This window comes from Piliocolobus tephrosceles, chromosome 1 (genome assembly GCF_002776525.5).
Source record: "Piliocolobus tephrosceles isolate RC106 chromosome 1, ASM277652v3, whole genome shotgun sequence".
NCBI lineage: Eukaryota > Metazoa > Chordata > Mammalia > Primates > Cercopithecidae > Piliocolobus > Piliocolobus tephrosceles.
The window spans coordinates 169,108,859-169,135,497 of NC_045434.1; the positions used below are offsets into that span (position 1 = coordinate 169,108,859).

A 26,639-nucleotide genomic window follows, 5' to 3' on the forward strand; every position below is an offset into this window, starting at 1 on the left:
CAAAGATGAAACACATTTCCTTCCCAGTCTGGCTCCTTGTGGTGAATGTTTTGCTTTAGAGAGGGGCGTGCCCAGGGACATTTCCAGATGGTCTCTCTCATTCTCCCACCCCAGGCTGCCTCCAGGAGGCCTGCAGGGCACTCAGAAGGGCCCTGCCCACACAGTCTGTTCCAGATACGCCTTGGGGAGAAGATACAGCTCCTGGGTCTGGAGGGGCTTGCACCATCATGCCCATGAAGACACTGAGGCCCAGGGAGGGGACAGGCCTCCCCCAGTTCACTAGCGTCAGGAGGGCACCTGCTCCCAGCGCCCCACTCCTGAACTCCTTCCGCCCTCCTCCCAGGGGCGGAGTCTGAGGAGTCTGGGAAGAGCATGACCCCAGAACACCTCCTCCCACTGCAGGGCTGGGGGCTGTAGGCCTCCATGAGAGCATCCTTCCTTCGCTGAGGCCTCCTCACCTGGGAGAGGTCAGATGTCATCCAATGAGTCATTCTGCCTTCATGCAGACAGGCTTACCAGCCCCTTCTCAGTGTCACATCTCTGAGACCCCTTGAGCAATTGAGTCTGTCCCAGCACAAGGCAGGAGTCTGCTCTTTAGTGGACTTGATAGGCGCATCCTCACACACCTGCAGCAGCAGGGAGGTCACCACTTCCCGGGCATCTCAGTCCACCGTGGGGCAGCTCTGCCCATCAGAGGCTCTTCTTAGCTCAGAGCTGGGTACCACCTCCCAGTGGCTTCCTCTCCCACTCCCAGCTCTGCCCCACACTGGGGTGGGGAGCACACCGGGTACATCTGTTAGCTCTTTCCTGGTAAGGTCTGCAGAGACCTGGGCCCCCACGTCAGCTCTGCTCCAGCTCCCAGGCCTGCCTCCAGTCCCCTGCTCTCCTCTAAGGGACAGAACCCACTGGTAACACCCCCTCAGTGAAGATGACCCGTGACCCTCCAGGTGAGCCCTTAACAGGCCCAAACCCCAGGAGGTCCTTTGCTTGGATGCTCCACCTCTGGGAATGCACAGTGAGCTCCTAGGCCGTGTGTGCTGGTTCAGGCCTCACCTACTATTCCCAAGTGGGCCATCTGCACACACCTCCAGGCCCCCTCACTGGGGTCTATGCCCTCTTCTCCCGGGATGCCTGCCTGTGCAGCTACTCTGCAGGCCCCGAGAATTGAACTTTCCACTGATGCCTGCTGGTCTGGCCGGGGCGCTGAGGGGCTTGTATCCTGCCCCCTCCACCCGGCACCAGCCCAGCACCTGGCAGGAAGCACGCACAGACATAGCCACAGGCTGTAGGGATAGGGATAATGCTTTTATATTAGTTTTTCTATAACAAGAAAAATCAGCTTTGAGATTTTTATCATTTTTTTCTTAGAAAAGAATAAAAAATAAAGGCACCCGGAACTTCCCCCATGGGCCTGAAGAATAAAGGTGTCTCCTAGGTGCAGCTGGGCCCTTCCTCCCTGGCTCAGCCCAGCCCCATCGCCTCTGCTTCACTTCTGCTCCAAGGCCCCAGTAGCACCCAAGGGGCTCTCCCGTCCTGCCTCCACTGGGCTTACCTATTGGAAAAGTGCCTGTGTCCTGCCAGGGCGTGGCAGGGAAGGACTCTTAGCAGAGTGACTGCCCAGCTCCTGGAGGAGCAGGATGGGCCAGGCCAGGCCAGCAGTCCTGAAAGCTCCTGTCCCCAAAGGGTGGGAAAGGAATAAAAGCCAGCTTTTGTGAGTTCCAGAGGGTGGCAGGCACCTGGCCACAGAGCATGGGGATACCCTTGTGTCTTCTCCAGGGAACGGACGGACAGATGGACAGGGCAGACGGCGAGCTGCTGTGGCTGATTCTGGCTGGGGCAACAGCTGTCTGTGGCATAGGCTTTGGAGGGCTGTTTGCATACGACTTGTGCATGTGTGTGTGCGTGGTGTGTACACACATACACATGTCAGCAGGGGGAGGGAGTGGGTGCCTCTGTGTGCTAGGGTAGGGGCAGACCCTTCCCTGCATGCTTCAGAGGGTGTGGCAGTGGTAGTGGGGGTGTGGCAGAGACTGTGGTGGTTTGGAGGGCAGTGTGTAACGGGCTGTGTGTGGCTGAGCTGGGTGTGTGAGGGTGTGACGTGTGTGCACGTGTCTGGTCGTGGGACATGCTGCGGGAAGGGGTGGGGATATGAGACTGTGTCAGCCTGTGTCATGTGGGATGCCCCGTGTGCCCAGCTGGGTGTGTCTGTGTGAGCACGGCCTAGTGGGGGGCTCAGCGCACAGGCGTGTGCTGCAGAAAGGAGTCCGGCGGTTCATCGTCCTGCGGAACAAGAAAGAGAGTCAGGGGCTAGCTCAGGGGAAACCCACCACCCCAAGCAGCCTGAGGGGGGCCTGCTGTGGGAGCCCTGCTGGAGGGGCTTTGGAGAGGCCAGGCTACTGTGAGGAGGGAGGGAGCGTTGGCCCTGGGAGCCCAAAACCAGTGGGGTGCTCATGCCAGAAGGCCCTTGGGTCCCACCAGCCACTCCCCGGGGCCTCCCCCAGAGCCCCACTCAATTGACCTGAGATGGGACAGATTCTCACCCACCCCAGGACTCCACAGCCCCTCTCATGAGGGCTGTGATGTCTTCAATGAATGGCCCGTCATCTTGTTGCCAACCCCAACTCTGTGTGAGGACAATGCCTCAGAGAACGGCTCCACCTTCATACTCCTGGGCTCTGGGAGCTGAAGAAGGTGACCCCCGAGCTCAGCCTCTTGCCAGCCCCTCCACACATGTGGATACCCACCCCTGTGTATACTCGTCTCTCGCCATCAACTTGCGCCCCTCTCCCAGCTCCCTCTGTCACCCGCCCAAGGGGCCCTCAACAGCCCCATCTGGTTCCTCTTTGCCCCAGGCCCTACTTCGGTCAACACTCAACAGTGGCCCAGCAGCCCCTCCCACAGCTACGCCCTGGCCCTGTGACCCTCAGCCTGGCTCACTGGTCACCACCTCTCCTCTGTCCTCAGACCACACCATCGTTCCTGGCTCCTCTCCAACATCCTTCTCTGAGTCCCTGCCCACCAGCCCTCCTGTCTGCACCTCCTTCCTTACCCAGCCCGATCCTGGGACCCACGCCTGCAGCCAGCCTCCAGCCAACACACTCCCTTGTTCCTTGCCCTCCTGTCCTGAACTCTTGGCTGAAAACCCAGCTGTGGGTGGATCCACCTGTCTGTCTTCTCCATACCTGTGGTCTGCGGAGCACCTCCCTGCTGCACAGAGAAAACGGAAGACTGGAGGCACCCGGCTGACATGGCTTCACATCCAGCCACCAAGCTACCAACCTGCCTGTGACAGCAGCCACCCTGCCCTCTGTCCCTCCTGCTAAAGCCTGCAACTTCTACCATTCCCACGGGGGCCCTCACAGTCAGCTCTTTCCTACATCGGTACCTCCCCCTCCAGGCCAGCCTCTTCCCACCAGCACCCCAGCCGGCCCCCTCCGTTAAGAGGATGCATGTGGAAGATGCATGTGTGCGCTGGGGCATCTTCCCAGAGCCCCTCACACAGGGCTTCCCTCGAGAGGCCTTTGCTTCCTGTGAGGCTCAGAAAATGAGCGCTTCCTGAACCTCACACCCCATTCCCACCTCTGCCCTCTCTCATCTCTCACAGCCCAACTTCTCAAAAGGCTTGTCTGCAGTGCCCGGACCCACTGCCTTTCCAGCCACTCTCCTCACCCCAGCTTCCCCTGTGGCTACAAAGTCACAGACAACCTCCAGGTGGAAAAATCCAGTGGGCACTCCACAGTGCTCAGCTCCCTCAGTGCTCAGCTCCCTCAACCCCTCAGCAGCACTGACACAGCCAAGTCCCCCACTTCTAGACAGGCCTGTGCATGCACGCATCATGTGTACGTGTGGGCATGCAGGTATGTACGTAAGGGCCTGTGTGTGTGGGTACGCATGGGTGTTTTGTGTGCATGTACTCACATGCATGTACACATGTGTGTGCAAGTATGTACATAGTCTAGGCCTGCAATTATGTCATGGAGTACAAGCATGTATGTGTGTCTGTGTGCATGAGTGTGGTGTGTGTATTCTGCCTGTGCATGGTTTGTGGATGTGTGTACATGTTGAGACGTGTGTGCACATGAATGTATGTGTGTTGGTGCATCTGTGTGCATTTGTGTGCATGTGCATATGTGCACTGTGTTACATACATGTGCAAATGCCCTCTGGCCATGGCAGTCTGGGGTTTTCCTACCTCTTTTCCTAACTGCTCTGTCTCAGTCTCCTCTCCCACGTTGCCTGACCCCCTCACTCATTCTCTCACAGCAAGCTTCCCCAGCTCCCTGCAGCTTCAGTGATTGTTTCAAGGCTGACAATGCCTGGAGCCCTCTCTCCTGACCAGACCTCACTCCTGAGCCCAGACCCACATGTTCAGTGCCCCCCAGGCACTCCCGTGACAGCACCCACACCATGGGTGAGAATCTTCTGGAAGGTGTGGGCCTCCTGTAGGCTTCAACCTTTCACTCAGGGCTGGTACATCCCAAGTGCTCTTATAAATTTGCTAAATGGGCAGATGAAGCAGAGGCCGGAGGGTGAAGAATGGACAGAAAGACTCTATATCAGGATCAGGAAGGGGAAAGAGCAGTGAGCAGAAGTGTGTGCTGCCCCACACAGGCCACATACCTAGGTCACATCTGGGTCACCTTGTCACTATCTTGTTTCCTCTTCCTCTTCCTCCTCCTCCTCTTCCTCCTCCTCCTTTTCCTTCCCCAAGCGGCCACGGTCCTTGGAAACGTCACCAAACTCAAAGTTGCCTTCAATGTCCAAGACCTGCAGGTGCTTCAGCCTCCGGAAGGCGCTGTCCACCACGGAGCCCACAGCCAGCTTGTTAAACCTGTGTGAGCATCAAGGCGGAGTCAGTGCCAGGAGCCCAACCCCCAAGGAACCCTCCCTTCCCCCAGTTGGCCTCTCCAGAAGGTAACAGGGGAGGGAACAGCCCTCCTGGAAAGTGGTGCAGCAGGCTGGAAAGGCCAGGGGCTGAGAGCGCGGTGCATGATGGAAGGTACAGGCTGGTCAGCGCAGCCGCAGCTTGGGGTGGGACTGGCACTGGGCCAGTCTGCAAAGTGAGGGGTCTCTCTCTGCGCACACTGTCACTGTTATTTTGGAAGCCACATCTTTGGGAGCTGTCTCTACGCCGTCCCTGGCATTAACCCCAAGGCCTGAGGCTCCTGGGCTGCGGTAGCCAGGGGTCACCGCAGTGCCTGATGTGGAGTGGCACACAGGCAAGGCCAGTGCTGAGCCGGGCCAGGGCCACACTCAGGGGTGGGAAGGTGGAGGCTGTGGCTCTGATCTCAGGCCCCTCACTCTCTGTGCTTCAGCTCCCCTGTAGATGCCTGAGGCACATGTCAAGCCATCCGGATGTCATCAAGCCCTGGGCCTTCTGGGCAACTGAGCTCCTGGGAGCACACACTGCTCTTCTCTGCCCTGTCTCCTTCTCTCTGATTTGGGGGCAGGGATTATGGGAAGTGCTGGGAAGAACCATCCTGGCTCTGCTGCATGGAAGCCCCTCATATCCTCAGGAAGCTGCATCCCCTGAATCACTCCAAATCTCCATCTCTTAGCCCCAGAACCCAGGGAGGACCTGAACATCTATCCCTGAGTGTGAGGCCCGGGCCTGGCCTGGATGGCTGCAGACACAGCAGTCACCTGCGCTCTCAGGGCCTCAGCTCTCTCAGCTGCAAACCAGGAGGATGCTGTCCGGCATCCTTTCTGCCACAGTAACATTCACAACACTCATGAGCACTGGTTTCTAACGTTTCCAAAGCCCTTTGACAAACCCAGGAACCACGTCGGGCCTGGCCAGACTGTCCCCACCCTTGAGAGCTGAGCCGTGGTTACACAGTCAGCGGTGGAGCCAAGCTGTTCCCACACGCATCAGCTGTCCCGTTGGAGCTGGGGCAGGCCCCACGGGGGTGTGTACAAGGCCTCGAGTGGCCTCCTACCTGAGAAAGATCCCCTTGAGGTTGGGTGTGGAGTCGAAGGCATTGGCGGGCACCGCACTAATCTTGTTGTTCTGCAGGTACAGGTACTCAAGTGACTCGGGGAGCCCCTCGGGGATCTCTGTGAGCTGATTCCCGGCGATGTCCAGCAGCTGCAGGGGCGACCAAGGGAGTCAGGGACTCCCACCTGTGCAAAGCACTTAACAGCTTACAAAACTCCCACTAAGCCCCCAGCCTATCTAAATCTCACCACAACCTGTGTGGAGGAGGGGGTGTCTATAACTATCCCCACTTACCAGATGGGGAAACAGAGGCTCAGAGAGGTTCAGTGATCTTTCCAAGATCACATAACCTGTCAAAGGCTGTAGCCGGGTGTGCCTGACTCCAAACCGGTATTCTAATTGATGAATGTCCTCCCCAGCTTCTTGTGCCTTCCCACATAAACTCACAGCCAAGATGTTTGGGTGTCACAGTCCTACCTCCTGACACACTTGTCATTCCCATTAGACTTTGTCATTCCCAAAGATCTCAAGTGGGCAGAACCCAGGGATCCTCCAGACTCTGAATCTCACCCCACTGGCCCTGGATGGGGGCCGCGGCAGGTGCTCGGGTGGGACTGCCCATTTATGGACCTCAGGGGCCACATGTACAGAGGCCAGGAGCAAGGGTGTAAGACCCACAGCGACCCCAGCACAACAGCCAGGCCCCAGGCCGTTCTCCGATCATCAGATGCCTGGCATCCAGGGGAGGACAGTCAGGGAAGTGGGTTCCCACAGGGAGCCACTGAAGCCACTGGGCGGCCCCTAACCTGGAAGCACCTCACCTTCCCGCCCAGGTTCTCTGATGAGTTTCCTTTTTTTATTTTTTTTTTTTTTTAAATTTGAGACAGGGTCTCGTTCTGTGGTCCGGGATCGAATGCAGTAGCACGATCACAGCTCTCTGTGGTCCAGGATCGAGTGCAGTAGCGCAATCACGGCTCACTGCCAGCTCCATTTTCCCTGGGCTCAAGTGATCCTCCCACCTCAGCCTCCCAGGGTAACGGAATACAGGTGCATGCCACTGCACCGGGCTAATTATTTTTTTAATTTTTTTTTTGTGGAGACAAGGTCTCACTATGTTGCCCGGGCAGGCCTCGAACTCCTGGGCTCAAGTGATCCTCCTGCCTCAGCCTCTCTAACTGCTGAGATTCAGGCATGAGCCAGCATACAGAATGGATTTCTCTTTCACCCACACTGGCTGAGTTGGGGGTTTTGTTACCAAAGTGAACTATGTGCCCAGGCATCCCTGCCTAATTCTGACCATGTGGTCACAGCAGCCACATTGACTGGCCAGCCCCAGAAAGCATGAGTAGATCCCCACCTCCAGCCCTCTGCAGACTGGTGAGGTGGGCCCACAGCTCAAGCTGGCCCCTCTACCTCCCATCCCAAAGCCCAGACTTCTCCACACACCTACTCCTGTGCCTGCAAAGGGGTGAGCTTGACTCTCCCATATATACCACCTAAACTGGCCCCTGGTCCCCCTGAGCCTGGGGCCCCTACCTGCAGCCATGACCTTCCTTGCCTCCGCAGCCCTTCTCAAACCTGTATCTGCAGGTGGTGAGCTCAGCTTGGCCATACCAGCTGTACTCTGCCCCTCACTCTTGTACCTGCAGGTGGGCTGGGCTCACCCTAGTACGCCAGCCACACCCTCTGCCTGACCCACCTCCTGTCTCCCCTAAGGCCTAGCTTTGCCCTAGCCAGCATACCCAGCAGATACCTGAAGGTGAATGAGCTCAGTCTGGCCATACCAGAGGAACCTCCCTTACCACCCAGCCCTTCTCCTCACCCTTCAGACAGGTGGGCTCAGGGTAGCCATGCCAGTACCCCCCTCCATGGACGTGGCCCAGCCTCCTCCCTTCCGCTTACCTGCAGATGGGCAAGGTCCACCCAGGCGCGGGGGCCCAGGGCCCGGCTGCGCAGTCGGTTGCTGGTGAGGTACAGCTCACGCAGCTGGGCCATGCCCGCCAGTGCCCCTCGTGCCAGGGCAGCCAGCTCATTGCGCTTGACCTTCAGCACATGGACATTTCGAGGCAGCCCAGGAGGCAGCGTGTGCAGCCGGTTGCCCGACAGGTCCAGCGAGCGCAGCAGGCGCAGCTTGCGGAAGGCGTCGCGGTGCACCTGCGGGCTGGTGATGCGGTTGTAGCTGAGGTTGAGCTCCTCCAGGAAGTAGGTGGTGGCAAAGTCTTCGCGGCCGATGCCTGTGATCTGATTGTGCAGGATCATGAGGGTGCGCACGCGGCGAGGCAGGCCGCTGGGCACGCGCTCCAGCGCATTGTTGTACAGATGCACCGTGTGCAGCCGCTTGAGGCCCTGGAAGGCCCGCGGGTGGATGCCCTGCGCCTGCAGCTGGTTGCTGTGCAGCAGCAGGTACTCCAGGCTGCGAATGGGGGTCAGCACGTCCGCGTCCACGCTCCGGATTGCGTTCTTCTCCAAGTGCAGCAGCACCAGGCTGCGCGGCAGCCCAGCTGGGACCCGAGACAGGTTGTTGCTGGACAGATCCAGGTACTCCAGGCTGGAGAGCTTCCTGGGGCAGGGAGGGAATTAAGACGGTTGGCAGGAGCCCACATTGTGCTCGTTTCCACCACGATTCCCAAGAGAAGTGGCTGGGGAATTGCCACTAGCTCCTCCCAGCTCTGCCGCTCACTGACTGTGGGCCCTCAGTCCTCGCTCCTTGGGTTGACTCAATGATATTCTGGTGTAGGAAGGATCCGGCATTTTCTGACATACAGGAGCTTACTTGAAGACCACTGTTTACTTTTGATAGCCTTTTATGGCTACCTTGATCCCTTATAAAAATGAAAATGTATTTGCCTTCAACAAGAATGCTCAAGTCTATATTTCGCACCAAGAAGCCAGCCTCTGCCAATGCTTCTTTATCTCACTGGAATCTTGGAAGGTCTTACTTCTACATAGTTCTTGTTCCCAGGGACAGAAATGTCAACAGAAGCACAAGGCTTGAAGTTCCTTCTCCAGGGAAGGTGGGCAGGGGACATGTGTGAGGGGCTGGGCTGGGTGGTTGGCCCTGAAGGAGCTTCCCGGGCCCCGTGGTCACGCCAAGGACCTGGCGAGACAAGGACTCACCAGAAGGTCTCATTGTCCAGACCCTCGTCAGTCAGGTAGTTGTTCTGCAGGTACAGCTCGCGCAGGCTGCTCAGCTCGCTGAAGGCCCCTGGGGGAATCTTCTCCAGCTTGTTGTTCTGGGGGATGAAGGGAAGGGAGGAGAATGTGAGGGAGGACTGAGGGCAAGGTCAGGGCCTCGGGATGAGGTGTGGAGAGGAGTCTGGGAAGCCACCAGGAAGGGACCCGTGTGGGCACCTGTGCCCATGTGGGCCTAAGCTCTTCCCCCACAGGCCCCTGCCCCAGTGCCCTGGCCGTGGGGTCTGCTGTGCCCCTCCTTACCCCTCCCCTGCCCACCTTAAGGTGCAGCTTGTACAGGGCAGGCGGCAGGTGCTTGGGCACGTGGCGCAGGAAGTTGCTGGACAGGATGAGGACCTCGACGTTGCTGGAGCCGTTGAACATGTTGTCCGGCAGCCCGGCGTCCGCCAGCTTGTTGTTGTGCAGGTACACAGACCTGCGGGTCAAGGCACAGGTCCTCACCCACCTGGGCTCCCCGGGCCCTGCGCCAGCTCACCTGGTGAGCCTCCAAACCCTTGCCCAGGCTGCTCTCCTTCCATCCAAACTCAAGGGTAGAGAGTTAGAAGGACCTCAGATGTTGCCTACACAGCTGACGGAACCAAGGACCAGAAGGGGGCCGTGCCCCACCACAGGTGGTCCCATAAGCTAGTGGGAGAAATAGGATTTCCTGACCCCTGGCAGAGGCTCCCCACACCTTTCAAGGTCTCAGTCGACCCCTGACCCTTTCAGCCCTGGAGTCCTGGCCTGACTTGCGGCCCATTCATCCCTGCCTGCCAACCCCACGCAGCCTGGCTCTGAGTTCCCAGGACTTCCTAAACACTGGGCCTATCTCTGCCTGCCTGTTTGGCCCTAGTGCCAGCACAGGGTCTGTCTCAGAGGAGGTGACCCTCATCCATTCAGCAAATATATAGTGAATATAGTATGTAATATAATATATTAAATATAGATATATACATAGACATATATGAGGTATATAAATAGATATATATACGAGATGCCAGAGCTGCTCTAGACTGAGGGCATAGCAGTGGACACGACCAGTGAGACAGACCCTGCCTTCATGGAGCCAACATACTAGAAGGAGGGAAGACAAGGAGCAAGGGTCATCTGTGACAGACACAGCTCAGTTTTGCTGTGTGGCCTCTCTTGCACCTCCATGTGTGGGATGGGGCCCTGCACAGTGGCCCTGGGGTCCTCAGCCAGACGGAGAGAGTCAGTGAGATGGCAGACGCAGGGACGGAAGGGCACTGGGGTTGTCCAGCCCCCAAACTGTCCTGGGGGCGGCTCCCCAGCAGCCCCCCACCCCGCCCGCACCACCGTGCTCTCTCGCACACCTATGCTGCGGAGCGGCCGCTCCTCCCGGTGCAGCTCAGCGAAGGGCAGTTCTGCCTGTTGAAAGATGCTCCCCTCCCCCCAGCGCTGGGAAAGTGGGGACATCCTCACTGGTTCCCCACAATTCCTGTAGACCGCACTCTCTGGCCTCGCCTCCTGGCCCAAGTTGTCCTCCTCTGTTAGGGCCCCTGGGTGTCCCTTCACCACAGCCCTGAGCACAGGGCCTCCTTCCAGGCCTGTCTCTGCCTCACACAGGATGGCAGCCTCCACCTCAGCCCCTCCCCTTGCCCCAGCCCAAGCCCAGACCACCCCCGACCTCTGACCTCAAGTTTGGCTTCTGGCCAAAGGTGAGCCCATAGATCTTGGTGAGATAGTTGGCAGCAAAGTCCACACTGATCAGGGCGTTTGGCAGGAAGCGGGGTGCCAAGGTCAGCTGGGAAGGGAAGAGTTGGGGCCGAAAGAGCAATGGAGGAGCAGAGGCCAGCTGTGGGTGCCGCTGCCTGCTGACCACCGGGGCCCCTTCACTGTGTCTCCCTGCAACCAGGCCATCTTTCTCAAATTGAAACCTGTCCCACCCCCCTGCAGAAACAAAACCCAAACCTCTCTGGATCTCCTCAGCACTCAGCTTGGCATTCAAAGCCCTCAGGACTTGTCCCCTGCCCTGCCTGTCCTCCTGGGTTCATCCCGAGTGGATAAGGGGTAGAGGCGGGTGTGACTTTTATACCTGATCTTAGCCAAAAGGCCGAGAAGCGATGGGTGTGACTTTAAGGTTGCTCTGGCTGCTCCAAGAATGGAGAGCAAGTGAGGAGGCAAGCGTCCAGGTGAGGAATGGGGGCCAGTGCAGTAAGAACTGAGGACCTCAATGGGACTAGACATGGTGAGGAAGCTCAGGGCCCAGAGGCACCATTTGTGGCTTGGACCAGTGAGGTCGTAGGTGGCTGGAGATGCCCCTTACAGAGCTGGGAAGACAGAGGAGGACTGGGTCTGGGGACTATGGGCGGGAAGCTGTAGCTTCCTTCCACTGGATGTCTAGGGGAAATGTCAAGGAGGCAGGCAGATCTCTGAGTCTCAAGTCCAAGGAGTAGAAAGGGTTGGAGACAGCCACTGGACATGGCCATGATGCAGATGGGAGACAGAGTCTGGGAGGGCACAGGTAACCTCCAGAGAGTAGAGAGAGAGGAGGGGCTGGGACAGAGCTCTGGAGCATACCAAATATTTTGAACATGAATACCTTTGTGCCTTCACTCATGACATTCCTTGTACTGTAGTGCCCCCCTACCCTGGGGCCCCTGCCTAGAATCCTATTACCCTCCATGCCCCGCTCAAATGCCATCTCCTCCAGGAAGCCCTCCAGGTATGACTTCCCCAGTGGGGACAAGCTCTTCCCCCTCTACACTCCTGTGGGCCTTGGCTTCTGTCTTCATGACCTGACACACTCTGATGCCCTGAGTTATAGGCATGGGATCCGTGTCTTCCCCACCCTTGACCCGGGGCCATGTCTGAGCAGCAACAGGGACCCAGCAGCCAGTCCAGAAAGGCCCTGGTGAAAGTTCATGGAACTCAGGGAAGACAGTGCCTGGAGGACAGGGCAGCATACCCCCCACCCTGCCTCGAGCCCCTCACCTTGTTATTGGCCAAGTACAGGTAATTGAGGTTGGTCAGATGCTCAAACGCCTTCTCTGGGAGCCCTTCAAAGGACAGGCATCGGTCAGAGCCCTGGATGAAGGAGACGCTACAGGGAAGCATAGCAAGCACCCACCCTCCTCCGCCAGCCACATGCCAGGACTGGGGAGGCAGAGGCAGCTCAGATCCCCTCCCAAGCAGTTGGCAAGGCCCGCCCAGCCCTGTTCTTTCTCCTTGCTCACAGGAGCCCAGGCTCAGAGGAGCAGGCAGTTACTGTCTACTGAGGGACTGACTCCTCGCTCTGAGTGGGGATGACCCCTGAGAGGTCAGGCCAGCGGCAGAGCACCCAGCCTGACCCTTTTCTGCCAGGAAGAAGTGTTCCCCTCTGGGAGAGCCCCAGAAGGTCAGAGCCCCATCCACAGGCAGGTGGGCTGGGCCGGGAATGGCTCCACGCAGGGTGGGGCTGCGGCTCTGGGCCTCCTCACCACCTGGCTCACCCCAGCTCCATCTGGCAGATGAGTCAGGACTCGGCTGCTGCCGGGAGCCCTGCCAGGCTGGCCTCTGACCCTTGTTTCCCGGCTCCAAGACCCCCAGATGCTGGACCTCACCCACATATCTAACAAGAGGGAACAGTTATATAAACTGGCATGTCTCTCCACGGAACACCCTGCTGCCGCTGTGTAAGAGGATGGTCAATGAGAGGCTTTAGCAACACGAGAGAGGCGGCCGAGCTGATGGCTAAGAGAAACAGAGCAGGCTGTGATATCATAGCATGTGTTCAGCCACGAGTTTAACACACAAAGGAAAATAGACCACTGGACTGTGGTGATGGCTGCCCCACTAACTACAACTCAGCCAATTGTACCTTTGAATTGGGTAAATCGTATGGTATATAAATGATACTTCAAGAAAGCTGCCTTTTAAAAAATGGAAACAAATACACCAAAATGTCAATAGTAGTGAATTCCAAATGGCAAAATTAGGAGAAATTTTCTCTTTCTATTTTGTTTTACAAAGTTTCTATCCCAATCAGATGTTATTTTCATGATCAGGAAAAACAAAATCTTTTTAAAATGTGAGGACTCTACAACTCTCGGGTTCTAAAAGCCCTCGGAACCAAAGAACCTGTGACAAGGTTCTGGAAGCTCAGCTTCTCTGAAGCGTCTCTCCTGTGCATCCCCCAGGTCTTAGAAACACCCGCCTGGGCGCACAGGAGGGATCAGAAGCTGGTTGGCGTGTAGGAGGTTTTCTCACTCTGGGGAGATTCTTCAAGCAATCACTGTTACCAACAGACACAGAGGTTTCCCGGTTTTCACATAATGAAGATCAGGGATCCAAACTTCTTCAGAAAGCTAAAGAGGCACCATGTGTCCCATTGGAATGGCAGACTTTGCAGCCATTGTTGCATAGGGATTACACAAATTGAAGAGCAGAGGAAATATGAAAATGTCCCTTCATCTGATCCACATGTATGTGGCAGCCCAAGGCTTTGTTGTAGGAGCCATGACTGTTGGTATGGGCTAGTCCATGTGTCAGGAATTCTGGGCAAATCCTAAGCCTTAGAAGAAGAGAGGCTCTCTTGGTCTTGTTGGAGGAGCTTGCTTTAGTTAGACAGCTTTTTTCTTTTCTTTTTTGTTTTTTGAGATGGAGCCTCGCTCTTATTGCCCAGACTGGAGTGCAACGGCAAGATCTCAGCTCACTGCACCCTCCACGTCCCGGGTTCAAACGATTCTCCTGCCTCAGCCTCCTGAGTAGTTCGGAGGCTGCTGAGTAAGCGCCCGTCAGCATGCCAGGATAATTTTTTGGATTTTTAACAGAAACGGGGTTTCATCATGTTGGCCAGGCTGGTCTTGAACTCCTGACCTCAGGTGATCCACCTGCCTTGGCCTCCCAAAGTGCTGGGATTACAGGCGTGAGCCAGCACACCTGGCCTAGTTAGACATCTTGAAACACGTCACCTGAATGCACTTGATGACGTCCACCTTCTTAAACTGTTCAGATGAAATTAGTTGTGAAGACAGGGATGTCTAGGGGAAATGTCAAGGAGGCAGGCAGACCTTTGAGTCTCAAGTGCAAGGAATAGAAAGGGTTGGAGACACAAGGATCGGAGGGCACTGGGGTTGTCCAGGCCAACCCTGACGTATTCCCAGTTTGCTGCAGAATCTCACGTTTTGGATGTTATATAAGGGTCCTATTTTCCCCAGTTAATTTATCTTTTTTCTATCTGTCTTGTGGACTGGCTGGCTCTTTTAGAACTCTGTCCAAAAGCGCATGGAATATAACTTGTAAAGCCTCCCACAACTGATATTACCTATGTGTGTGTTTAAATCAAATTTAGAAAGCTTGTGATAGAATTGCACAGTAATAATATTTATTGAAGAATCACAATTGTAAATATGAAAATAACTTATGGATTCTAGTTTAGTTCTTTTGTAATTGCAGAATTATATTTTTGCTGCTGTTGTATTAGAATCATTTTGAAATGTCATCTTGAAACAAAATCATGTATTTTAACTCATGCAAAGGTAAGTGAACACTTTAAAAATGTGTGTGTTGCTTATTTTCTCCTTAAGAATTATAAACATTTAACTAAACAAATGACCTGTAATGGAATTGATGAATGACTTATGAGCATGCTGGTTTGGCCAGACAGTATACACAAACTTTCATGTACTACAGAATGTTATTACACTTGTGAAATTCTCTTGTCTCACCTGAATTTACATTCCATGGTGATAACATGGTATATGTATTGTTATTAAAGTAAGTGACTATGTCAAAAAAAAAAAAAAAAAAAAGAAGAAGAGAAATACCCGTGTGATATTCAGGCAAGCAGAGGGAGCCCCTTGCCCATGTGGAGCTGGTTCTCATGCAGCCCCACTGCTAGCCCGGCCCGGGCCTGCTCTCTTCCATCCACACCCCAAGATCCACAGGGCCAAGCTCTCCCCCTGGGCACCCAGCCTTGTTCAGGCCCCCAAGGCCCCACTCGGTGTCCCTGACCCTGGGCTCTGGGTGGCCCCTCACCTCGGGAAGTCAGGCGGTTGTTTTGCAGGTTCAGCGTCTCCAGCCGGTGCAGCCGGGAGAGCTCCTCAGGGTAGATCTTTTCCAGCTGGTTGTTCTAGGGGGTAGGGGGTTGCGAGGAGGCAGCATCAGCCTAGTGGGGTGTGCCCTGGACTCCATTCGCTACCCGTAGCTCCAGTCCTAGAATCCAGTCCACCTGCTGGGTGCCTCCCTTGGAATTCTCCCCCATGGCAGCAGACCCCCAGTGCCAGCTCTGGGCCAGGTCTGGATATGGGCTCTGGGGCACAGCAGTGACCACAACAGTTGTGTGGGTCCAGCCTTCAGGCAGCCCACACATGGACATCTATGGGCAGTTCAAACTCGACATGCTATCTCCTCCAGACCTGCTCCTGGAGCCTTCCCACCTCGTGACAGGCAGCCACAGCTGCTCCCCAAGCCAGAAATCACTTTTCCTTCCCCGCCTTGGCCCTGCAGTCCCCTTTTCCCTTGGAACACATGGAAAGCTGGGGCAGATACCACCTCCTCCAGAAGCCTTCCTGGATTGGGTTGGGGCTGGATTAGGAGGCTGCTCTGGGCCCCACACACAGTCCTTCCATCTCCATCTGGTGCCTCTATCTGTTTAAGTCTCTGCCTCGCCCACTGACTGTAAGCACCCAAAGGGCAGGGAACGCTGAGCCCTGCCTCCATGCCCAGCCCCCACACACGACCACAGGCCCAGTGCAGGCGCCTGAGAGAGCTGGTGTGTGGATGAAAGAAGCGACAGTAAGAGCTGTGCTCAGCATGGCCCTTTTTCTCAGTGGCTGCCCTGGCCTTGGGCTACCACGGCCGCCAGCTCAAACCCACCAGTGTGGATGACGGAAGGCAAGTCACTCTCCCGCACCGGGCCTGATCGCCTCTGGGAATGGGTGCCCCAGCCCCTCCATCTCCCAAGGGCTGCTGGGCCACACAAGGCAAGGATGGGTGCGCCTGCACTCCAGGGTGCTCCCGGTCTGGACACTGTGTCCCACCTCTCAAGGTTCCAAATTCTAGCCTGCCCCTTGGCTGGAGACAGCATTCCATCCCCCGAGGCCCCACAGTATTCTGTCAGGTCTACTTTGCTCTGGTTTTCCTGGCCCTGTAATGATGGCTGTGCATTCAGAGTGTCAGCCGCTAGGCAGGTCTGTGTCCATTTTCAGACAGAGCCTGGCTCAACTTACTGGGCCCAGCCAGGACGCTAAGTGAGCAAAGGGAGTTTTATTGTACTAACAGTGCTCCATGACTGGGACTTCAGGAGGGGTGCCACCTGGTGCAGCCAGGGCCCCAGGAATCTGACCCTGTGGTTGGGAGTGGAGAGCGGCACATATTGGAGGTTCTGGGTGAACAGGTTGCTGGGAATGTCGGGGTTCTGGGATGGGAGCCAAGGGTGTGTGGGCAGCCCCCATGACCACGGATGCAAAGCCGACCTCACCTGCAGAGACAGGTGGTTGGTGTGTTCAGGCAGGTCCCCGGGGAACTCACGCAGGTCGATGCCGCCACAGTCCACGACGCCCTCCTGGGAACAGGCACAGTCTCGGGGACAGCTGATCGCGGCTGGGCCAGGCCCGGGCTCCTCAGGGCTCAGGACCAGCACGGGCTCCTCTTCCGCAAATTCGTTCTCTTCAGGGCTCAGGCTGTGGCCGCCACTTCGACCAAATCCTGGGGCTCTCATGGCAAGCACAGGTCCCAGGTGCAGCTGTGGCGGCAGCAGCAGCAGGAGCAGCAGCGCCCGGCTCTGGGCCATGGTGCCTGCAGGGGGTGCCGAGTCAGATGCGCCTGGGCGCCAGGGCTGACGGAACCTGTGCGATACAGTGGACACAATTGGGGCCCTCGAAAGTCATGACGGGGCCCTCCTGAGCACAAAGCAGGGCCCACTCTGGACCGTCCTCAGAGCCCAGCCGATGACTGACTGCCACTCTCCGCACCTGCCCAACCCCCACCAGGCTGCCCTCCAGAGGCGGGGGACGAGGTAAAGCCCTGTCCTCTGGCAGGTCTGCAAAACCTTCTGCAGCCTTCATTCAGCAGGCTTGACCCTAAGGAGTCTGTACCCCTATTTCCTAGAAGGGGAAGCTGAGACACGAGCTGGACTGTGCTGAGCCCTTGCTATCCTGGCACTGGTGGTGTGGGAAGACCCCGTGCCTCCTCCAGCAGCCACAGGCCATGGTGAGCCAGCGACGGCAAGGTGCGTCCCAGCTCTCCAGCTTGCCATTCTCAGGTCTTCCTGACTTGGTCCTGACTCTCTTCCAACTGTCCCCTCAACTGCCCCCAGTTCTACAGGACTATTGGATAGCTCCTCCCTCCAGGCCTTTGCACATGCTGTGCCTTCTGCCTAGAGTGCCCTTCCTCTCTCTTGTGCAATCAGCATTTTCTTTTCTAGGAACCAACTTCAGTGCTATGAACATGGGAAGAGGGGGAGCAGCAGGACGCTGCGATGCCCTGGGGCTCCCCGTGACTGCGTTCACCCTGAGCTTAGCATTAGTTGGGTTGGGTTTTGAATAGCAAAGGTGTCTTCTTCCCACAGAGAGCTGTGAGCAACTCTCTGTGTCTGGGCATAGGTCAAGCCCAGAGCCCGGCACAGAGAAAACATCAGTGACTACAGCTGCTGCTGCCCTCATGGCCTCCCAAGTCTCATTCCTGATGTGTATCCCCTCAGCTGCCCTCACCAGGGCTTGATGTACTCAGTGACCACTGCCTGCCAGAGACCACTCCCAGGCATGGCCCCCGGGTCCAGCAAGGACGGGGTACAGGGGATGATCTCAAGCCCACAGAGGAAGATGCTAGAAGATGCCATTGTCCCAGCAGTCCCATGGCGTACGCTTGGCTCTTGGTGGGTTCCTGGGTTCTCTTTACAGGGACTCAGACATCTCTGGGCTGTGATAAGACATGCTAGTAGCTCAGGTTCACTGACTCTCAGGTCCCACAAATCCCAGTTTGAGTCCCACCTCTGACTTGCTGAGCCTCAGTTTCCTTGTCTGCACAATGCATATAATACATCTAAACACACAGCTTCTGTGGAGTAAGATAAGACGCAAAGCACCTGGCTTTTAGGTGATGCGGTGATAAGGTGATGCTATTAGGTGATGAGGAGCTGCTGTCACCACTGCAGCAATCATGCACAGGAACGTGCGGCACTAAGTGAGCAGCAGGGACAGCGGCAAGGACCTGCTGGGGACGCCTCCAGCACGGGGGACATTCACTCCTGAGCTGAGTGGCCACAAGTCCTGGCTCAGGCTGAGCCTCTCTCCCCACCACCAGATCAGAAACCATGACCAGAAAGCAGCTAGAAGCGTCTGGCAAGACCCTGGGCCTAAAAGGGTTTGTAAACAGGGAGCTTGACAATGATGTTAATGTCTTGAGCTAGCGGCCACAGCTGCAACCTTGGCTCTGGCCTCAGCTCTGGCTCTTACGTGACTATAATCATCTAAACCTCAGCTTTCTCCCCCATCCTTGGGTATGATAACAGCACTGTCCTTGTGGGAAGACTGGGAGGGGTCAGTGAAATGCATGTACTGCACACAGTAAGTGCTCAATAAACGTTAGCTTTTCCTGCCACTCACTAATTGTCTGTTCCATGGGCATGGTCTGCACCCCTGCCATACCACTGCTCACTCCAGAATCTTCTGCTCCTGCTCCTTTTCCTTCCCTTGTCTAGATCTTGTAGATCTTGCTGGGTTTTTTTTTTTTTTAAGACAAGACCTCACTCTGTCACCTAGGCTGGAGTGCAGTGGTGCTCACTGTAACCTTGAGCTCCTGGGCTGAAATGATCCTCCAGCCTCAGCCTCTCAAGCAACTGGGACTACAGGGGTATACCACCATGCCAGCCAAATTTTGTAATTTTATGTAAAGATGGGGTCTCTCTATGTTGCCCAGGTGGTCTCAAACTCATGACCTCAAGTGATCCTCCCGAAATGCTGAGATTACAGGCATGAGTCACTTGGCCTGGCCCTTCGTTTGCGCTTTCTGACCCAATCCCAGGCCCACCTCCTCCCAGAAGATGTTGCAGACATTGTAGCGGCCTCTGAGTTCCTGCTGCCCTGTGGTGGCCGTGGGATTTCAGATACCACTTTGTCTCACTTGGTGGCTCAGCCAGTTATCTGAAGTAAGGGCCCATTTGTGCCTGGGCCTGTACTGGGCACTGGGACACAGGTGAGGTGGAAAAGATCCTTGTCCTCCATCTGGAGGGGGCAGCAGACCCTGGTACCAACAACCACTCCCCACCCAGACTGGGGGTGGGCGGGGCAGCATAAAAGGGGTTCCAAGGAGTAGGAGGTCCTAGAGGAGACAGGAGGGGTGGCAGCCAGACTTGCTTGACCCTACAGATCCACATGGTTTATGGAGACTCAGGTCTCAGCCACTGGCCCAGCAGAGAACCAGGGAGCCCGGCACACCTGCAGCTTCCAGGCTCCAGGGATCAGTCGGTAGCAGCAAGTAGCACCCACAGCAGCCCAGCCCTACGCTGGCTCCACCACACCCCTGCTGCCCCTGCCCCCTGACCCAACACCGGTCTACAGACCATCATTCCCACAGCACATTATAAACTCCACAGCCAGCTCAACAGCCGGCAGCCCCTTGCCCATCTGACCCCACTGCAGTCTGGTGTTCTGAGAGTGGGAGTGTGGGCACAGGCCCAGGCCCCAAATTCAATCAGGGCAGAAGGCCAAGGAGAAGAATCCAGGGGAAGGAACTCTGGTCTCACATATCCTGTGCACACACCAGGCAGGCTGTTCTGCCTCCTCGCCTTCTGTTTGGTGTCTGTAAAAATCTGTAAACTGCATCCATAAAAATATTGAATTTATATTAACATTGTGCACCACACTGAAAATGTTATCATCACCACTTTACAACTCAGGGAGCTGAGGCCCAGTGGGGTCAGCCAGTGAACAGCTGTTAAGTGGCAAAACTGAGCTCCCAGCCCACATCACATCAGCAATGCTACGCTGCTCTCCCCTAGGCCAAGCATGACGGGGAGCAGGGGACCCACACAGAGGACTCAGTGTGGCTTCTGCCCTCCAGAGACCCACAGCTGCACCGGCCACTCCATTAGCCATGGGCCACACGTGGCTACTGGGTACTTGAAATGTGGCTGGTCCACATAGAGATGCAAGTGTAAAATGTAGTGTCCATGGATTTCAAAGACATAGTACAAAAAATAATGTAGGATGCCTCATTAATATTAATATTAATGACATCAAATCCCATTTATTGTTATATTGATTACATGATAATATTTTGAACAGGTGAAATAAATGTTACCAGTTTCATTTTACTTTTTAAAATGTGGCTTCTGGCTAGACAAGGTGGATCATGCCTGTAATCCCAGCACTTTGGGAGGCTGAGACAGGTAGATCACTTGAGCCCAGGAGTTTGAGACCAGCCTGGGCAAGATGGTGAAACCTCATCTCTCCAAAAAATGCAAAAAATTAGCCAGGTGAGGTGGCATGCACCTGTAGTCTCAGCTACTCAGGAGGCTGAGGCGGGAAGATCACCTGAGCCCAGGAGGTTGAGGCTGCAGTGAGCCATGATCGCACCCCTGCACTCTAGCCTGGGTAACAGAGTGAGACCCTGTCTCAAAAAAGAAAAAAAAAAATGGCCCCTCTAGAAAATGTTGCATTGCATATGTGACTTGCATTTGTGGCTCACATTATATTTCTATTGGACAGTGCTGGTCTGCAGCTTTATGCATAAGCTGAGTATTATAATCCTATTCTAAGGGATGACTACCAGGCAAAAGGGAAAGGGTCATACAAGCAAGGGGGTCGGTGTGTGCGAAGGCCCAGAAGCAAGACAGTTCACACTCACGAGCCTGTTATTTCATTTAATTCTCACAAGTAGCTCCCAACTCCATTTCTTAGACTAGTAAACAGAGGCTCGGAGCACTAACGTGACTCATCCGGGCTTACACAGCAGTCAGAATTGGAACCCATGCCCTTCTATCTCTAAAGCTCTCCACATGAGCAACACTCACCGCTGGCTGAGTGCCCCTCGGTCCAGGGCTCTGAGTTCTTCCTCACCAGGTGGACTGGAAACTCCTGGAGACCAGGGAGCTCCCCTGCTCTTCCCCACACACCTCCCACACGGCTGGGTACACACAAGCGGCCTTAGGGGGCTTATCTTGCTCCATTCTTAGAAGGGCAAGGCTGGGTACAGTGGCTCATGCCTGTAATCCCAGCACTTTGGGAGGCCGAGGCAGGAGGCCAGAAGTTCAAGAACAGCCTGGGCAACACAGTGAGACCCCGTTTCTAAAAATAAAAAATTAGCCAAGTACCTGTGGGGTGTCTGGTGGGGGATAGGGACTGGGAGTGATACAAACAGGCACAGTTGCCACAACAAGCCCAGGCCACGAAGGAGAGATGTGAAGGCCAGGTTAGGGAGTGTGAGCTTTATCATTGGAAGATGAGGACCACTGAAGGGCAGGAGCATGACACAGGGTGGACGTGAGGCTGTGCAATTGGGGTGGGTGAGGGCTAAGGGGGCCTGACCCTGGCAGAGAGGTGCTGGACTGCAGGAATGGAGGGAGAGGTAGGAAGGACAGACAGGGCATGGAGAGTGGTCCCTCCAGCCTGGCCAGCCACTCTCAGGGCCGTGAGGTCCTGGGCAGGTCCAGCCCTACTAGCTGTGTGACCTTGGCCATACCACTGACCCATCTGCATCTAAATTTTCCTACTTGTGGTTTTTTTTTTTTTTTGAGACAGAGTCTCACTCTGTTACCCAGGCTGGACTGCAGTAGCACAATCACAGCTAATGCAGCCTTGGGCTCCTGGGCTCAAGTGATCCTCCCACCTCAGCCTCCCAAGGAGCTGAAATTATAGGCATGTGCCACCACATCTGGCACCTGGCTAACTTTTTATTTTTAGAAACGGGGTCTCACTGTGTTGCCCAGGCTGTTCTTGAACTTCTGGCCTCCTGCCTCGGCCTCCCAAAGTGCTGGGATTACAGGCATGAGCCACTGTACCCAGCCTTGCCCTTCTAAGAATGGAGCAAGATAAGCCCCCTAAGGCCGCTTGTGTGTACCCAGCCGTGTGGGAGGTGTGTGGGGAAGAGCAGGGGAGCTCCCTGGTCTCCAGGAGTTTCAAGTCCGCCTGGTGAGGAAGAACTCAGAGCCCTGGACCGAGGGGCACTCAGCCAGCGGTGAGTGTTGCTCATGTGGAGAGCTTTAGAGATAGAAGGGCATGGGTTCCAATTCTGACTGCTGTGTAAGCCCGGATGAGTCACGTTAGTGCTCCGAGCCTCTGTTTACTAGTCTAAGAAATGGAGTTGGGAGCTACTTGTGAGAATTAAATGAAATAGTAGGCTCAGCCTGTCACCGCTGGCACCAAGTAGGTGTGACATAGCAGGGGATACTGTTACTGAGAAAGTAAGCGGGACCCACCGTCTCCTCCAACCCCCACCAGGGAACCAAACCTCAAGGCCCAAAGTGTGAGGTTAAGGTAGGACTAGAAGAAGGAAGGAAAGGGAGACCCAAATCAGGAGGCAGATCCTCAGCCCCCAGCACTACCTTCCTTCTACACTCAAATTCAGTACAAATCGACTGACCACCTGCTCTGTGCTGGGCCCCAAACAGCTGCATCTTATTGACTCTAATAGAAATCCTGGGACTACATGTTCGTCTTCCCATTCTGCAGATTTGGAGCTCAAGCAAAAAGGGCTGGCATTGTTGCCCATCCCTAGAAAGCTCCTACTCAAATGCCCCTGCTCAGGGAAGCCTCTCCTGCCCCCTTGGCTGGGTTAGGGTGTTTCTGGGTGCTTCCACAGAAACCTTGGCCGGCTTTATCCTTCAAGTCTCAGCTGAGCCTCCCCTGTCTCCCCAAGCCTGGAGGGGATGCTGGGGAAATGTTTGCTGAATGAATGACTTTGTGAAAGGCAGAGTTGGAAAAGATCTTAAGATCTGCAATATGATCTGCTCTGACTCCCCCAGTTTGCAAATTAGTGTGTTAAAGCCAAGGCCAAGAGTAAAATGTGGGTCTTCTGACTCCTGCCCAGAGGCTTGAGTTGGCCTGGAAGACTGAGCAGGAGTTCTCCAAGTGGACAAAGTGGGAGAAACAGCCCTCTAGGCAGAGGCAGGGTGTGATCAAAAGGCAGGGGTGGGGCTAGAGGAGAGGGATGTGTGTTTAAGGAAGGGTCAACAGGGTGGGAGGCCTAGGTGGCCAAGGGCCCCCACCACCATGCTAGTGTTGGTGACAGGGACTCATTAAGGGTTCCAAGCAGGACACGATCAGCATTTTCATGTATGACTACACCAAGCCTAAAAGTGCCACCATTAGTAATCCCTTACCCTAGACTCAGGCAGAAGGGATAAAGTGTGCGTCCACAGATGACATGAAACACAGTCGTGTGACTCTGACACTTCTTAACTTGCACTTGAGGCTAGAGTAGACTGGGTCCTGGGCCCTAAGAGTGGACATGAGGGAGCAGAACCCCGCGACCAGTCCCCACGGGTCTTTCCCAGGGCAGTCCCCAGGCTCTTCGGAGTGACCTACCTGGGAATGCTGTGCACCTGCAGACCAGCCCGCCTCCTTGCTCACCATGAGCCCTCCTGCCTCACCGCTGCCTTCCCACTGCAGAAGGTTTCTATACAAAGGAGGGATAGGGGACGGGACCACCCAGGGGCTCTCCCGGTTCACACCAGTGGCGCCTCTTGGAGCGGAGCAGACCACAGCTTCCCCTTCCCTGGCCAGCCGGTAATCGAAGGGCAGACAGGTCAGTAATTCACTCCAAGCGCTGGGGGCGCATCCTCCGCGCCTCCCGGACCAGGTCAGTCAGTGCCGCGCGCACCCTGGCCAGGGTGCTCGCCTCTTGCTGCCGCGCCTGCTCCTCTCCGGAAGGCTGCGGCTCCCTCTCCTAACCCCAGCCCCCGAGGCTGCCAGGAGCCTCGCCGCCCTGCCACCACCTCCTCTTCCACCTGACGGCACGTCAGGTATTCCAACGCCACGATCTCATCCCCCGCCCCACGCCGGGCTGTGGTTCGGGGACCTGGAACCTGGGGCTTCCGCTGCATTCGCAGAAAGGCGCAGACCTCGCTCCCAGCGCTTCGCGGACCCCCACCCCCTCCTCCGTCCAGTTGTACCGGCTGGGAAGCAGCCGAGTAGACAGACAGACAGACGGACTCCAGGCAGCCAGTGGTTGGCACTAAGCTGGGGCGGCACAGTGGCCGGGGAAGCCGAGCCCCGGAGGGGACCCACCCGGCGGCCGACGCGCCCTGGAGCCAGATCTCTGCCCCTCTCCGGGCCTCAGTTTCTCTTCTGTAAAGAGGTGGAGGTTGGACTCGCTAGGGGGCCTGATGAGTCAACGTGGAAAGACGCGGGCTACTCCGGGCCCAGGCTCTCCTGACAGGGGTCCCCGCCCCTACACAGTTCCACCTGCCCCCCACATTCCCTGTCGCCCGCCGGAGTCCTCCCACTCCAGCCCCCGCCCCCATCCGCCCTCAGATTCTTTCCAGATGTGCGCAGCGGGAGGGGCCTGGGGACGGGGACCTGCCTCTGCTCAGAGAGGAGAAGGCCCCTGCCTGGGTCCTGACTGCGCAGGGGTCGCACTCCAGAGGAGGAGATCTCCGGCCGTGCCCTCAGTGCAGGGTCCTACAGAGGGGGTGAGATGCGGCGGCTCCGCCCCAGGCAGCTGCTGGAGCCATCCGGAGAGGCGGGGAAGTCTGAGTGCGCTGCCCGGGCTCAGCCCCCGGCCCCCCGGCCCACCCTGGCCGCCAGCGCCCTGTACCTGCTGCGCCCCGGCGCCGAGCCGCGCCCAGCCGGCCGAACGCGCTCCCCCAGTCTCAGCTGCGCTCGGCCGTCTCGGGCTCCTTCCATTCAAGTCAAGCAGGGCGCTCCGCGACGCAAGTTTTGTTGTGGGTTTTCTCCTCCCCGCCTCTCTCCCGCCCCCCTCCCCCACTCCCCACCCCCCCGCGAGCATCTGCTGGACGCCGGCCTCCTTCGGACACAGGCGTAGGGTCCCCCCAGGCGCGGGCAGGAGAAGGTCTGCCCCCTACCCGCGCGGGACTTGGCCCAGCCCCACTTCCCGGGGAGGCAGAGCAGTCTCACCGACCCCTCTTAGCCCCGGCCGCCGCACCACGCCCCCCGAACCCCACCCGGGAGACCGGGAAGGCGGGCTGTCTAGTCCACGACGCTTCCTAGTTCCCAGCCTTCCGCGCTGGAACTGGACCCCCTTTAGGCCCCGACACCTGAAAGGAGGGCTGGGAAGAGGGGTCCTTCGAGCCAGTGCCTCTGAGCTGTAGCTGCCTCATTACAGAGGATGTTGCAACCGCTCCAGGCACGAGTACCTTTCCGTTCACTCTCCCACCCTGGGGTCCTGGGCCGTGGCTAATGGGGCCGTCAGCCAAGACCCTGCTGGGCCTCTTCCCGGAAAAGTTCCCCACGCTCCACCACACCCTCCACTCCCATCCCTGTTGGCCCTGGGCCCACAGCCTGGTGAGCCTTGAAGAATGGTAAATTGGGCTGGAGTCGGGGGCATGCAGATCCCAGTCACAGAGAAATAGGGCGGGTGAACAGTGAGACCTCACGCCACCATATTGCTCCCAGGAGCTGCAAATGTTTCCAAGTAAAGGAGCATTAACTACTACCAGCTGAAGCAACACTGTTTGGCGCCAGGGGCTTCGTCGGTGGAACAGGCAATGGGGCTGGGCTTAGGTGGTACTTGGCACCTCCATTGTGTAGCAAGCCTCTTCCCCTTACCTGCTCTGGCCTGTGGGCAGGGCACCCACACCTGCCTCACCTGGCTGCCCTCCCACTGGAGAGGGAGAAGGATACATAAGTCACACATGGGACCTCTTGCTCAACCTTACCCTGAATGAATGAATGAATGGCCCCTGTAAAGCAGCTCCAGACCTTTCACTGGCTGGCGCCCCCATGGCAGCCTCTGCTTATACCATATGCATGACGCTCTGCTTATACCACATGCATGACGCCCTGCTTATACCATACGCATGATGCTGTGCTTATACCGCATGCATGATGCTCTGCTTCACAACTCTGCAAAGGAAGAACTGCTGCTGCTCCAATTTATAGAAAAGAGATGGCCTCAGAAAGGATACTTGACTGAGTAAAATGCCCATTCACTGGCAGAGCTGGGGTTTTGAACCCAGGTTTACCCTTCTCCACAGCCCAAATTCTTCCCATGATGGAAACAGGCAGGTAACTTGAGCAGGCAAATGTAGCCTAGATTTGAACCCAGGACTGTCTGTTTCCATTACACCAATAACTCAAGCACTTAGCAAGAATGGGGAGGGAAAATATTTTGCCTTCTTTGGCCTCAAATTCCAGTCCTTTCAGAGCTGAAACTTACAAGAGTTGGTATGATTCACAGAATTGGACCTGGACCAACACAGAGATACATCTCGTGTCTTCTCCTGAACATTGAGCCTGGATTCAAGTAGAGCTAAAAGGACAGGATTCTACTAGGTTGAATACTTATGAACTAAAATTTTTTTTAGGACAATGAGAGCCAGCACATATTGGGTGCCCAATAAGTGATAGGCAGCATCCTAAATCCTTAAAATATTTTAATCATCCTAACCCTGTGAGGAAGATATTCT

At 56.2% G+C, this 26,639-nt stretch overlaps 1 protein-coding gene and 1 pseudogene across 3 annotated transcripts; one reads left to right on the forward strand and one right to left on the reverse strand.

The window, feature by feature from the left end:
• Positions 1-1,287: 1,287 nt before the first annotated feature.
• Positions 1,288-24,933, reverse strand: PODN (podocan). 3 transcript variants are annotated; one of them, XM_023188342.3, is made up of 13 exons: positions 24,809-24,933; positions 23,578-23,767; positions 19,814-19,869; positions 16,533-16,899; positions 15,089-15,182; positions 12,065-12,129; positions 10,765-10,874; positions 9,389-9,545; positions 9,056-9,171; positions 7,841-8,498; positions 5,940-6,088; positions 4,621-4,831; positions 1,288-2,280 (listed from the first exon to the last, which is right to left on the reverse strand). In XM_023188342.3, exons 1-12 carry the CDS (start codon positions 24,895-24,897, stop codon positions 4,648-4,650), a joined length of 2,235 nt encoding a protein of 744 aa, XP_023044110.2. In that variant the 5' UTR covers positions 24,898-24,933; the 3' UTR covers positions 1,288-2,280; positions 4,621-4,647. The 3 variants fall into 3 exon arrangements, with proteins under 3 accessions (XP_023044110.2, XP_023044131.2, XP_023044121.3); XM_023188353.3 differs by lacking the exon at positions 23,578-23,767 and having other exon boundaries at positions 1,295-2,280; positions 24,809-24,898; XM_023188363.3 differs by lacking the exons at positions 19,814-19,869; positions 23,578-23,767 and having other exon boundaries at positions 1,293-2,280; positions 24,809-24,904.
• On the forward strand, positions 4,408-13,627 carry LOC111523609 (annotated as a pseudogene).
• Positions 24,934-26,639: the final 1,706 nt, after the last annotated feature.